General features: G+C 40.7%; 2 protein-coding genes across 6 annotated transcripts; one reads left to right on the top strand and one right to left on the bottom strand.

Annotated features, from left to right (window-relative positions):
• Positions 1-2,242: 2,242 nt before the first annotated feature.
• Positions 2,243-5,362, bottom strand: LOC128622837 (proteinase-activated receptor 3). Of its 3 annotated transcripts, none has more exons than XM_053649598.1 (2): positions 5,025-5,362; positions 2,243-4,047 (listed from the first exon to the last, which is right to left on the bottom strand). In XM_053649598.1, the coding sequence occupies exons 1-2, from the start codon at positions 5,080-5,082 to the stop codon at positions 2,978-2,980; spliced, it is 1,128 nt and encodes a 375-aa protein (XP_053505573.1). In that variant the 5' UTR covers positions 5,083-5,362; the 3' UTR covers positions 2,243-2,977. The 3 variants fall into 3 exon arrangements, with proteins under 3 accessions (XP_053505573.1, XP_053505574.1, XP_053505575.1); XM_053649599.1 differs by having other exon boundaries at positions 2,243-4,042; XM_053649600.1 differs by lacking the exon at positions 5,025-5,362 and adding an exon at positions 4,155-4,204.
• A 216-nt stretch (positions 5,363-5,578) lies between these two features.
• wdr38 (WD repeat domain 38) lies at positions 5,579-11,402 on the top strand. 3 transcript variants are annotated; one of them, XM_053648958.1, is made up of 10 exons: positions 5,579-6,205; positions 6,294-6,369; positions 8,553-8,673; positions 8,760-8,876; positions 9,200-9,297; positions 9,571-9,651; positions 10,315-10,437; positions 10,712-10,787; positions 10,936-10,983; positions 11,198-11,402. In XM_053648958.1, exons 1-10 carry the CDS (start codon positions 6,201-6,203, stop codon positions 11,254-11,256), a joined length of 804 nt encoding a protein of 267 aa, XP_053504933.1. In that variant the 5' UTR covers positions 5,579-6,200; the 3' UTR covers positions 11,257-11,402. The 3 variants fall into 3 exon arrangements, with proteins under 3 accessions (XP_053504933.1, XP_053504931.1, XP_053504932.1); XM_053648956.1 differs by having other exon boundaries at positions 10,712-10,864; XM_053648957.1 differs by lacking the exon at positions 5,579-6,205 and having other exon boundaries at positions 6,216-6,369; positions 10,712-10,864.

Here is an 11,402-nt window from a genome sequence, read left to right as displayed (position 1 = left end):
TTGTAAAGAGTGGTTATTTGAGTTACCTCGAACCCGTCTGGAACCATCTGACCTCACTCAAGGAACAAGGAATCTCTGCCCTGTAGAACTGATGTTCATTCAGTGTTGTTGGTTTTTGCGTACCATTTTGTGTGAACTCTCGAGACCGGTGTGTTTGTTATTTTGTGCATTACACAGCTGGTAGATGATCGGCTGATTAGATAATTTCATGAATGTGCAAGTGTATGGATGTTTCTTTAGTGGACAGTGAGTGCTAACCCTAAACCTAACCCTTGGTGTGCTTTCCATACAGTCCCATCCAAAAGAATTGGAGCGGCAAGGCCAATTCTTTTGTTTTTGCTATACACTGAAGACATTTGAGTTTGGGATCGAAAGATGAACATCTAGTGACGATAGATCAGAATTTCCACGTTCATCTTCTTATATTTACATCTAGATATGTTAAACAACTTAGAGCATGGCACCTTTGGTGGCAGACCACCCAATTATTAGGTGGGCAAAAAGTATGGGAAGATATAGTCTTAGAATTAAATGAAAGTAAATAACACATAATATTATGTATAATAACTCCTTTGTTGTGTTGGCAGTGTGTTTTGGGTCGTCGTCTTGCTACACAGTGAAGTTCCTCCCAATTAGATTGGATGCATTTCTGTGTAAATTGGCAGACAGAATGTTTCTGTAGACTTCTGAATACATTCTGTTACTACCATCATGAGTTACATCATCGATAAAGATTAGTGAGCCTGTTCATGTTCACTACGTCCGATGAACTCCGATGTTTAGGATCATGAGCAGATCCTTTCTTTCCCCACACTTTGGCCGTTCTATCACTTTGGTAGAGGTTAATCTTGGCTTTCCGATTTTTAATGCTGACGATTGGTTTGTATCTTGTGGTATGGCCTCTATATTTCTTCTCTTGAAGTCTTCTTCGAATGGTATACTGCGATACCGTCACTCCTGCTGTGTGGAGGATGTTGGTGATGTCACTGACTGTTATTTTGGGGGTTTTCTTCACAGCTACCACATTGTTTCTTTAATCAGCTACTGATGTTTTCATTGGCAGGCCAGTCTGTTTGTTATTACACCAGTGGTTTCTTTGTTTTTCAGGACATTCCAAATTGTTATATTGGCTATGCCCAATGCTTGTGCTCAGATGGCTTGCTTTTATTCCACAGACAGCTCCCTGGCTTTCATTTTGGCTTATCCTTTTTAACAACAAATGCAGTCTTCAAAGGGTGAAACCAGGGCTCAAACCAAAAGTAGACATTCAGAGCTATTAACTGTTTAAACAATCAATCTAACACACATGGTCAACAAAAACCATCTGTCAGTTGCGTGTTCCGATATTTTTGATCACTTTAAAAATAGGTGGGTTTAAACTAAAGGTATCATGTTCTAAGTCGTTTAACATGTCTAGATGTAAATGTCTGGAAATGAAAGCTGAAATTCATATTCATCTTTTGATCTCAGACCCAAATGTCTTCAGTGCATAGCAAAAAAATATAGAATTTGCCATTCCAATACTTTCAGAAGAGACTGTATATCAATGATAATTTTATACCTATCAATGTTCATTCCATATTCAGCAAAGTGCAATATATCTGCCTCTGTAGTATTTAGAGTTAATGACATTCATGCACTCATTCATCTCCAGTAACCGCTTTATCCTGTTCAGGGTTGCAGTGGATCCAGAGATTGTCTGAATCATTGCACATAAGTTGATTAAGTTGATTAGTTGTTGTAGAACTCAGCACATAAATTTGCTTAGCACGAGTGTTTGTAGACGTGGTCATTGCGACTACCTCCACCGTCTTCGTTCCAGTAAAATAAACACAAGTTACACGTCCTTGTCTTACACTGATCGCTGGCCTTTGTTTCTGACCCTGCAGAGAAACAGAGAGGAAAACAGGAAGGAGATAAACATATAACGCCACAGGAAGTATGGAGGAAGAAAAGAACACAAGGTCATAGGTCATGAGAGTCAAAATATACTTTAGGGCATCAGCCATTTGAACAGCGCTCAGGTTAAGCAGGATGTAACAAAGAAAAACAGTCTGCAAGAGGAGGAGACGCAGAGACAGATGAACAGACAAAGTGTAGATCACTGGGGCATGTTCAGATTGTTAGTCACACTTCACTTGTTCTTTTAATGACTAATCAAGCCACAAGGGAAATATTAGAGTTGCACAAACATATGCTAGGACCACATGAAGCATAAATAAATAAATAGTCTTTGACTCACTGAGATTGATATACATTTATTGTGTGTGGTAAAGTAAGAGCTCTATTACAACACAGCCTAAAAAAGAAATCAGTGACAGTATTTTTTTATTTTTATTTTAAAGTGCAGTTTGTCTACAGCATAAAGATATTTACATACAGGTTTCCCGTTCATAACAAGGGTAGAGCTGAACTTTTTAAAACCTTCTCCTCCACGCTTTATAAGCACGCACACACACACACACACACACACAAATCACAGTAGCACAATGTGCCCTTTATAGTCCTGACTATTCAAATGGCTCTCCATGTTTTGTCCATGTATAATGGATAACCGTTTGAAACCAAATAGCTGAGTCTTTACACACCCGATCTGAATGCTAATTCCACTTTCCCACTGTTGCAGAGATAATACAAAAAAAAAAAAAAAAACCCACAAAACTAAAACTAAAATTAAAACTGATTTTACTCCCATATCCAAATGTGCTTATTGACACAAATACACATCGCATCTATTTTATTTGGGATTAGCACACAGTTTTTCCATTCTGTTTGTTATCATCGAAAAAAGTTTCTAAACATATAATGATCATAAAACTTCAAGGATACCAGATGCAATGGATCTTGCTGGTTTCTTTTTTTTTTTTTTTTCTGGTCCAGAAATGAACTTCTCCATCATTTAGAACCGAACGTCTCGGCACTTTACTCTAAAAAGGCAATTCGATAAAGGGGCATTAGTATAGACAAATGTTCGAATTTAAGTGGAAACGCTGAGCATCTTTCCCTTGCGAGTCATAAAGTAAAGCCTGGAGCCTGTTGTCCTAGACATGAGCACAAACAGAAATGGGTCCAAACAGCAATGGAGGCAGCAGAGACAGACCACCACATTGAAGTAGGTGTAGAAATTGTCGTCTCCGCTCGAGTATATGCGTACGTAGTGTAGGAAGTGTATGCAGCTGCTTGGGCTGAAACAAATGATGAAGATGAGAAAAACCAAAGTGCTGGCCTTGATGTAGACGCTCCAGTCATGGTGTGAACGGTTCAAATGCCATACAATTGAGGCAAAACACGCTGCGGTTACAAACAGGGGAAGCAGGAAGCCTAATAATGTTAACCCTATGGCATAATACACCAGGAAGTTGTAAGCACTGACATCTACAGGAAGGACATCATGGCATGTGGTGATGCCCAGCTGAGGGATGTGGTAGCTCTGATGAACAAGAAGATTGGGCAACATTGCCAATGAAAACACAAGCCACACACCCAAACTAGTCCAGGCCGTGCAGGAACGCTTGGGAAGGCTTTTGTAAAAGAAGGGGTGCACCACAGCTAGGTAGCGCTTGATGCTCACACATGCTAGAGTGTTTGCTGAGCAATACAAGTTGCCATAAAAGCAGGCGGTGGTGAGACGGCATGCAGCTTCGCCAAACGTCCAGTTGTTCCCCGAAAAGTGATAATGCGCCTTGAGTAGGAGGCTGAGCAAGAGAAGAAGGTCTGAAGCTGCCAGGCTGCAGCATAAGATGGCAGCAGATACCACACGTACTTTGGTGCCAATTGAGACCAAAATGGCAATGTTGGCAGGGACTCCGATGACAATCACCACCACGTAGATCGACGGGATGGCTCGGGTACTCAACGAACTCCTGAGGTATGAGGCGCTGCTGTTGGTCAACAGTACAAGGGCTGGACCAACATCTCCAAAAGAACGTGTTTGCATTTCCGTTGAATTTTGAGGAAGAGGAAGCTGAATGGGGATGGCATGACCCTGGAAAGTTCTTGGGCTGATAATGCCTGTAACGTTGCGGCCATTTTTCTGCTGTTTCTGTCCTAAATAAAAAGGAAAGGAGAATTAGGATTTTGGTGCTCTGCTAGATTAAACATTATTTTGCTCTTATTTGACTGGATGGACTTCACACTACTAGCCCTCAGCATACTTCATGTGGAGGAGATGTTCGCCTGCTTCTGTGAAGAACAAGATGTAACTGCGAAGCAAATCATGCACATGGTGAACACTGATTGTTCGTTACAAGCACCACGTAGGTTTCAATAGCTATGCTAAACTCTCCGTTCTCAATCATTTCTTTATTTAATGGTCGCTCTATGCCTGTGTCTTATTTCTCTCTTTGTGAACACGGAACACCATATGCACTTCTTCCACTTTCTTGTGTTCTGTCTGCAACTGTCTATCCTCAACTCCTGCATCGCTGTGGTTTACACCGGCACCGATCGGCAGCAGGCAGTGTCCGTCCTATAGTTATGGAAACCGTCATGAAATTTTGATAGCACCACCAGCGGTACTTGTAAGCGATTTGAAACCACACCTTATGTGAGTCTATACGCTCGTGAGTGTAGTTATGTCTTCACACAACCCACTTGGACATCGTCTACACATTAAAGATGCTGAGGCCTTTAATGAAAATCCAGAAAACGGTTTGTTTGTTTTTTTATATTCGTTATGAGGAAAATAATAAAATAAAAAAAACGCAATATGAAATCTAGTACTAAACATAAATCCAGTGCTACGGTACGTGCAATCGCAATGCCACTTATTGTGTTGACATTCAGATTGATTAATGAATTCATTCGTTTAAAATAATTCATCTGGTCCATTGAATATTGTTATTGTCCTAGTGCAATGAAGTGTTATAGAAGTGTTATAACTATAGATTTCTCAAGATGTCAGTGAGTATGATCTTCTCATCCATTTATTCCACACAGTCTATAATAAAATGCACAAAAAAAACAACAACAACAACAACAACAACGGTTGCTTAAAATGATGATTCAATAAAATGAGTTTTTACCTTCTGCCATTCCTACCACAAGTAAAGTCAACAAGAGGATGATGGATGTATTTGCCATGACTACTGATTAGTTCAATCTTTCCCCAAAGGATCAGTGCAGACCAAACAGTTTTCTCTTATTAATCCACACAAAGAGGAGAATAAAAAAGGCCAGACCCTCTTTTCGTCTGAACATGCTGTGATGTCAGACCACAAAAAAAAACAAGTGTTCTCTCTCTCTTTGTCGCTGTCTCTCTCTCTCTCTCTCTCTCGCACACACACACACATACACACACACACCCCCAGAAACTACTGGCAGCAAAATTCCTCAGCACTTACATAACCCAGTCCCTTCCACATTCTGCTTTCCCATACCATCTTTTTCTTGTTCTTTTTTTTTTCATTCTTAGCACATTTGTCACTTTCAATCAGCATCATAACCACCAGTACAGGAAATGTTAATAGTAATTAGTAGTGGTAATTAGCTGTCATTTTGTTTTATTTGACTAATTTATGTCAGAAAAATAGCAAAACAAGTCAATTAGACACAGACTGTCCGATTGAATAAGTGGGGGTAATAAGTGACTCCGATTCTGACATAGCACATAAAACATATCGGAAGATAAGGAAAGAGGTGTAAATAATAATCCGATATGAACCACAAAGATTCCGTGGGGCGCAGATCTAGACAGAGAAAAACTCTCTGTTTATGAACATCTGTGTGTGACGCATTTGTGTCCCTGTGGTCTCTCAAAGTTTTTATTTCTGGTAAACAGTATCACACCACTCGAACCTGCATCATCAGTGTGTTTACAGAGCTGCTGTGCAGCCTGCATCCTGCTAAGAAGCCTGCTATGACTCAGAGGTCAGGTGGCTGAAGTGAACATTGTGTCACTGACATGAAAACATCACTTCTAGCTTGCTGTTAACATCTGCAGAAACGCATGTCATGAGAACAGCCACTTGTCGACTGTACTTGCAAATCACGGGTCATTCGATAACAGATTCGTTTGGTAAGAGCCCCCGGGGAGAGAGAGAGACGGATTTGTTTCAAATGAATTCTTAACGAGGTCTTCTGGGTCTGACTGGGGCTTGTTAATGATCAACACAGTCCACCCTTCTCACCAGGCCATCACTGTGGATACCAAGAACCCGTAAACACCTCCACCTACAGCTGAAGCTCCTGTTCGACTTTAAATGATGTAATAAGGAACTAACCTATTCTTATTTCTATTCTATTTCTATTCTTATTCTATTATTATATTTTAAATATGTATAATTCTTCATAAGAGGAGCCATGTGGCAGGATCGGTCCAAGGATAGCATCGCTGCGCAAGTCACATACTTTTCAGGCCACAAAGGAGAGGTGGGTGAAGGTCGAATTAGAATTCGATTCCATAACGTAGTGGCCTATAACACTTTAAATGTGTATTTGTTTATTTGTTTGTTTGTTTTGTTTATTTATTTATTTTGCTCATTTGGGTTTTTTTTTTTTTTAATGCTACTAATCTGCAGCAATCATAGCAATGAATCATAGTATGCTTTTTAGACAAATAGTTTTAGCTATAGGTATTACAAGTATAGGTATAAGCAAGTTTTCGGCAGTCGCGTGTGTGTGTTTAGACATGGGGTGGCAATGGGGAGACAAGAATACATTTGGGGGTGGCACGGCTTTTATTAAATATTTATAGAGCGTGTTGGCATTTGCGAAATATCAGATTTGCTTCTGGAGAATGATTGGATGTATACTATTTACAATATGATGTAGGATACATAGAGTACTGTGCAAAAGTTTTAGGCACCCAATTTCTTTTTCGCACACACTTTGTTCTAGATTTTTTTATTTGATGACTTGTACATTATCGAGACAGTACAAAAAAAAAACATTTTAGATTCCCAAGCATGAGTTTTCTAGCACAAAATGAAATGTCACAGAAGAATGTTTGTACGTCAGTACAGAAAGCAGCGTGTTAAGTGGTAAGAGACACTTCTCATATAAAAAACACAACGACGGCTGGAGGGTTTCGCTGCAATAATACGAAGCGAGTGTGACAGTCAAAGACTCCAGAAGAACCGTGTCTGGTTCTGCAAGATGCTCAGTAACACTCACAGCTCAGGTCCTTATAAACCTGCATTAATTACATTTACATTTATGGCATTTAGCAGATGCCCTTATCCAGAGCGACTTACGTTTATATCATTTTTATACAACTGAACAGTTGAGGGTTAAGGGCCTTGCTTAAGGGCCCAACAGTGGCAGCTTGGTGGGATTAATTCTACCCGAGACTACTATTTTTATTTTTATTTTTTTGTCACACCAAATAACGACTTTGTTTCATTTACGACTGTTTACTGCTCTTTACGGTATTTTTTTTTTTTAAATTTTAATATAGAAACATTTCATCATTTTGAAGACATTTTTGCTCTACAGCATTCTTTTTCATGTGCGTAAAACTTTTGCACAGTACTGTATATAGGATACATATATGATTCATTAAGGCTGCATGCATTATATAGAATAGATTGCATTTCACAAAAAACAAAAAGGGTATGCCAAAAAGTCTCCCCCTTTCTTCAGCCGATAGTCTCACCTGGATATTGTAGACGTGTACCTAAGCACTGCTTCCGTGTTCATAAAGACTATGATGCTTATAATAAACGTCGTTTCAACACACTTAGACTTTATACTATGCAGTTGTGGAAGGATAATGGTTTGTAATCACACTAAGAAGTGAAGGGGGGGGGGGTTCCCTTTGGAGTCTGGTAACGCTCCTCATGTTGTCTCAGGGAGTTTTTCCTTGCCTCGGTTGCATCTGACTCTGTTGATTGTAAATTACAATCTACATTAAACTCTATGTCTAAATCTACAGATCTAAAGCTGCTTTGGGACAACGTCTAGTGTTAAAGCACTAAAAGCAGAAATAAAACTGAACATAGAATAGATTTTTCAGACATGATATTTGAGGACATGAATTGTTGAGGCTGAAATTGTGATTTTGAATTCAGTACCTGGATGCGAGACCTCCTGGGGAAAAGTAATGTCGCTGCTGGAAGTGGTATCAGTGAGGCCAGCAGGGGGCGCTCACCATGTGATCTGTGTGGGGCCTAATACCTCAGTACTGTACTATAAAAACAGCACCGTCTTTCAGATGAGATGTTAAACTGAGGTCCTGACACTCTGTGGTCATTAAAAATCCCAGGACACTTATCGTAAAAGAGTAGGGGTGTAACGCCTGGTGTTCTGGTGAAATTCCCCCCATTGGCCCTCCTCTATCATGGTCCCCTAATAATCCCCATCTCTCTCCTCTCCACTAATAGCTGGTGTGGTGGGCGTTCTGGTGCACTATGGCTGCCGTCACATCATCATCCAGGTGGATGCTACACACCAGTGGTGGTTGAGGAGAACCCCCCCCCCACACAATGTAAAGTGCTTTGAGTGTCTAGAAAGGCGCTATATGAATGTAACTGTAACTAACTAAAGAAAAAGTAAAACTGATGATGATTATTATTATTATTATTATTATTATTATTATTATTATTATTATCCAGGTGAATTGCTGCGCGTTCTCGCCCGACTGTCAACTCGTTCTCACGTGCTCGGATGATGGCCGCCTTTACCTGTGGAGATTGTCCAATGGGAAACTCGTGGCCAAAGTACATGGTCACACAGGTCTGGATCATCAGAAGGATGCCTTTGTTTCAGATGTCGCGAGGTATTCTAAACTAACAGTCCGTGTGTGATTTTCTGACACTCAGGGCCGGTGAAACGGTGCACTTTTTCCAAAGACGGCTGTTTGTTCGCAAGCGCGTCACATGACTGTACCACACGTGTCTGGAGCACGTCACCCATCCGGTGCATTCACATTTTGACAGGTTTGTTTGAATTCAAATATAACTGCTTGAATAAGGCACCTGAATCTCCTTCAGACGAGAAGAGGACAGGATTAAACAGCTTTATGACGGTTTAATCCTGTCTTGTTCTTGTTTGTACCTGCTGCTTCAGGGGCGTGGCCACATGGCTGCCACAATGTTCAACTGCCCCCTAAATAAATAACCCGCCACTACGACTGTGACGTCAAGTAACATATTTGAGAGGTGCAGACTTAATTAATCATGTCTACCTCGTGTTGCAATAATAGCATTTAAAGCATGCATCTTAGTGAAGAAAATCAAAATAACCTAAAGTTATTGTTCAGGTCACTTGCGAAGTGTTGAGACGGTGACCTTCAGTCTCGACGGCCGAAGCCTGGTATCAGGGGGGTGGGACAACATAGCACTGCTCTGGGACATCCATGTGAGTGTTTCTAGTTTATTTGTTGTTGTTGTTGTTGTTATTATTGTTTGTTTTTAACCTCACTGGTGACAAATGAACGGAAATCCAACATAAAGTGTGTTCATAAGGTGTTGGGCCATCATGAGCCACCAGAACAGCTTCCATTCTTGCAATTAGCCTTGTTTAGAGACATAGTCAGTAGAAAACAATCGGAGGATTTATTGTCTTGTGCTGTGTGCTACGTTTTCACTTGATTAAGTATTGTGTTGTTATTGTGTTGTTGTTGTTGTTCAGACTGGACTCAAACTGAGGCAGTTCTGTGGTCACAGTGCTGCTGTTCAGAGCAGTGCATTCTCCACAGATTCACAGTGGCTGGTACACACATACATATATATACATATATACATGCATATGTACATACACCTTCCAGCATGCCTGTTGAGGAAGAGCAGCAAACAGAAAACGTCTGAATGAAAAATCTGCAATTGTATTGTAAGTATTACGTAGACACTGCGTGGACAGTAACCTTTTCATCATGTAATTTGGCTTGATAGCCAATGTTAGCCGTCTTACAAAAAGTACACTGGTTAATGTTATTTGAAGGGAAAATATGGCCAAATCTAGAGATAAATAGTATTAGTATAATTAGACTAAGCCCTGCTTATTGGACCCGGCACTAGGTTTCCTAATTGACCGTCATTTCTAGCCCAACCCAAAACTGTCACTCACCACATCACCCATGCTCTTTATTTATCATCAAATAACTCTTATAAAATGCATTTATTGTAAGGAAAAATATTGTGAGGAATATCAAGGTCAATTTAACTCCTAAAAATAATTTGTGGAGATTTGTGTAATCTAAAAATTATACCGCAGCCAGCCACTAGAGGGCCTCAGAGACATGTTGGCTTCACTTTTGAATCCCTTGTATGACATCCACCCACATATACAGTCACTGATGTAACTCATGCATATATTATGTGTTTGGTATATGTCATACTCGTATAGTGATGAAGACTGTGTGTGTTGTGATCCCAGGCCACAGGCTCATGGGATCACACTGCGAAACTGTGGAGTCTCAGTGGCGATGAGGAGGTCGTGACCTTAACAGGGCATCGGGGGAATGTGGTCTGTCTCTGCTTCTCCACCACTGGGATGTTGGTGAGCTTCAATTTTCCAAAAAAATCCAACACAATCCACCTGTGTTTTCTATTAGCTACTATTCTGGTGAACATCAATACCTTTTCCCTTTTCCACTGTACAAACTACTGGAACATCTGGTACCTGAAAGCTGTGCGTGTTCTCTTTATCAATAGATGAATGTTTTAAGTCATGTATTAGTATTTTGGGCCGCTGTGACGACAGAGAGGTGTGTGTTCATACTGAAATGGTCGGCAGAAGTCAGATATGCTGGTTGTGATTGTGTGTGTTCCAGGCATCCGGTTCGTGGGATGGAACGGTGCGTGTGTGGTCACTGCAGAGGCGTGAGTGTGTGTTCGTGCTGGGTGGAGGTGAGCGTGTGTGGGTGAAGTGTGTGGCTTTCTGTAGAGATGGATCAGTCCTGGCATCCACTGCCGAAGGGGACAAGGTAAGAGCTCATACACACATGCGCACACAGAGACGCAGAATCATAATGGGAAATGTTTCTCGCTCTCACAGGTGAGAGTCTGGGACATGGCAGACGGCAGGTGTGTAAAGTGTTTACAGGTGAGTGTTAACTGTTTAGGTCTCTCATGTGCATAGAGTGTGTGTGTGTGTGTGTGGGCCTTTTGAGACTGGACTGTAAAGGCTTATGAATATTCAATACTTAGCAACAGCACAATTCCTAAAAAATAATTTAATATTAAAAGGTTTCATTCACAAACCGTGTGTGTGTGTGTGTGTGTGTGTGTGTGTGTGTGTGTGTGTGTGTGTGATGTAGGGACACAAGGACTCAGCATACGGGTGTGTATTCAGCCCTACTGGTGCCCTGCTCACTAGTGGCTCTGACCAGCTTGACCTGGGTGAGACAGAAGACAACGATGATGAAGAGGAAGAAAATAATAAGCGAGAGGACGGACAAGACAAACTAAAGATTACAAAATGTCATATTTTTTTGGAAAATAAATAAATAAACAATCCACGGG

Source organism: Ictalurus furcatus, chromosome 18, assembly GCF_023375685.1.
Source record: "Ictalurus furcatus strain D&B chromosome 18, Billie_1.0, whole genome shotgun sequence".
Taxonomy (NCBI): Eukaryota; Metazoa; Chordata; class Actinopteri; order Siluriformes; family Ictaluridae; genus Ictalurus; species Ictalurus furcatus.
This window is presented reverse-complemented; position numbering and strand designations above follow the sequence as displayed.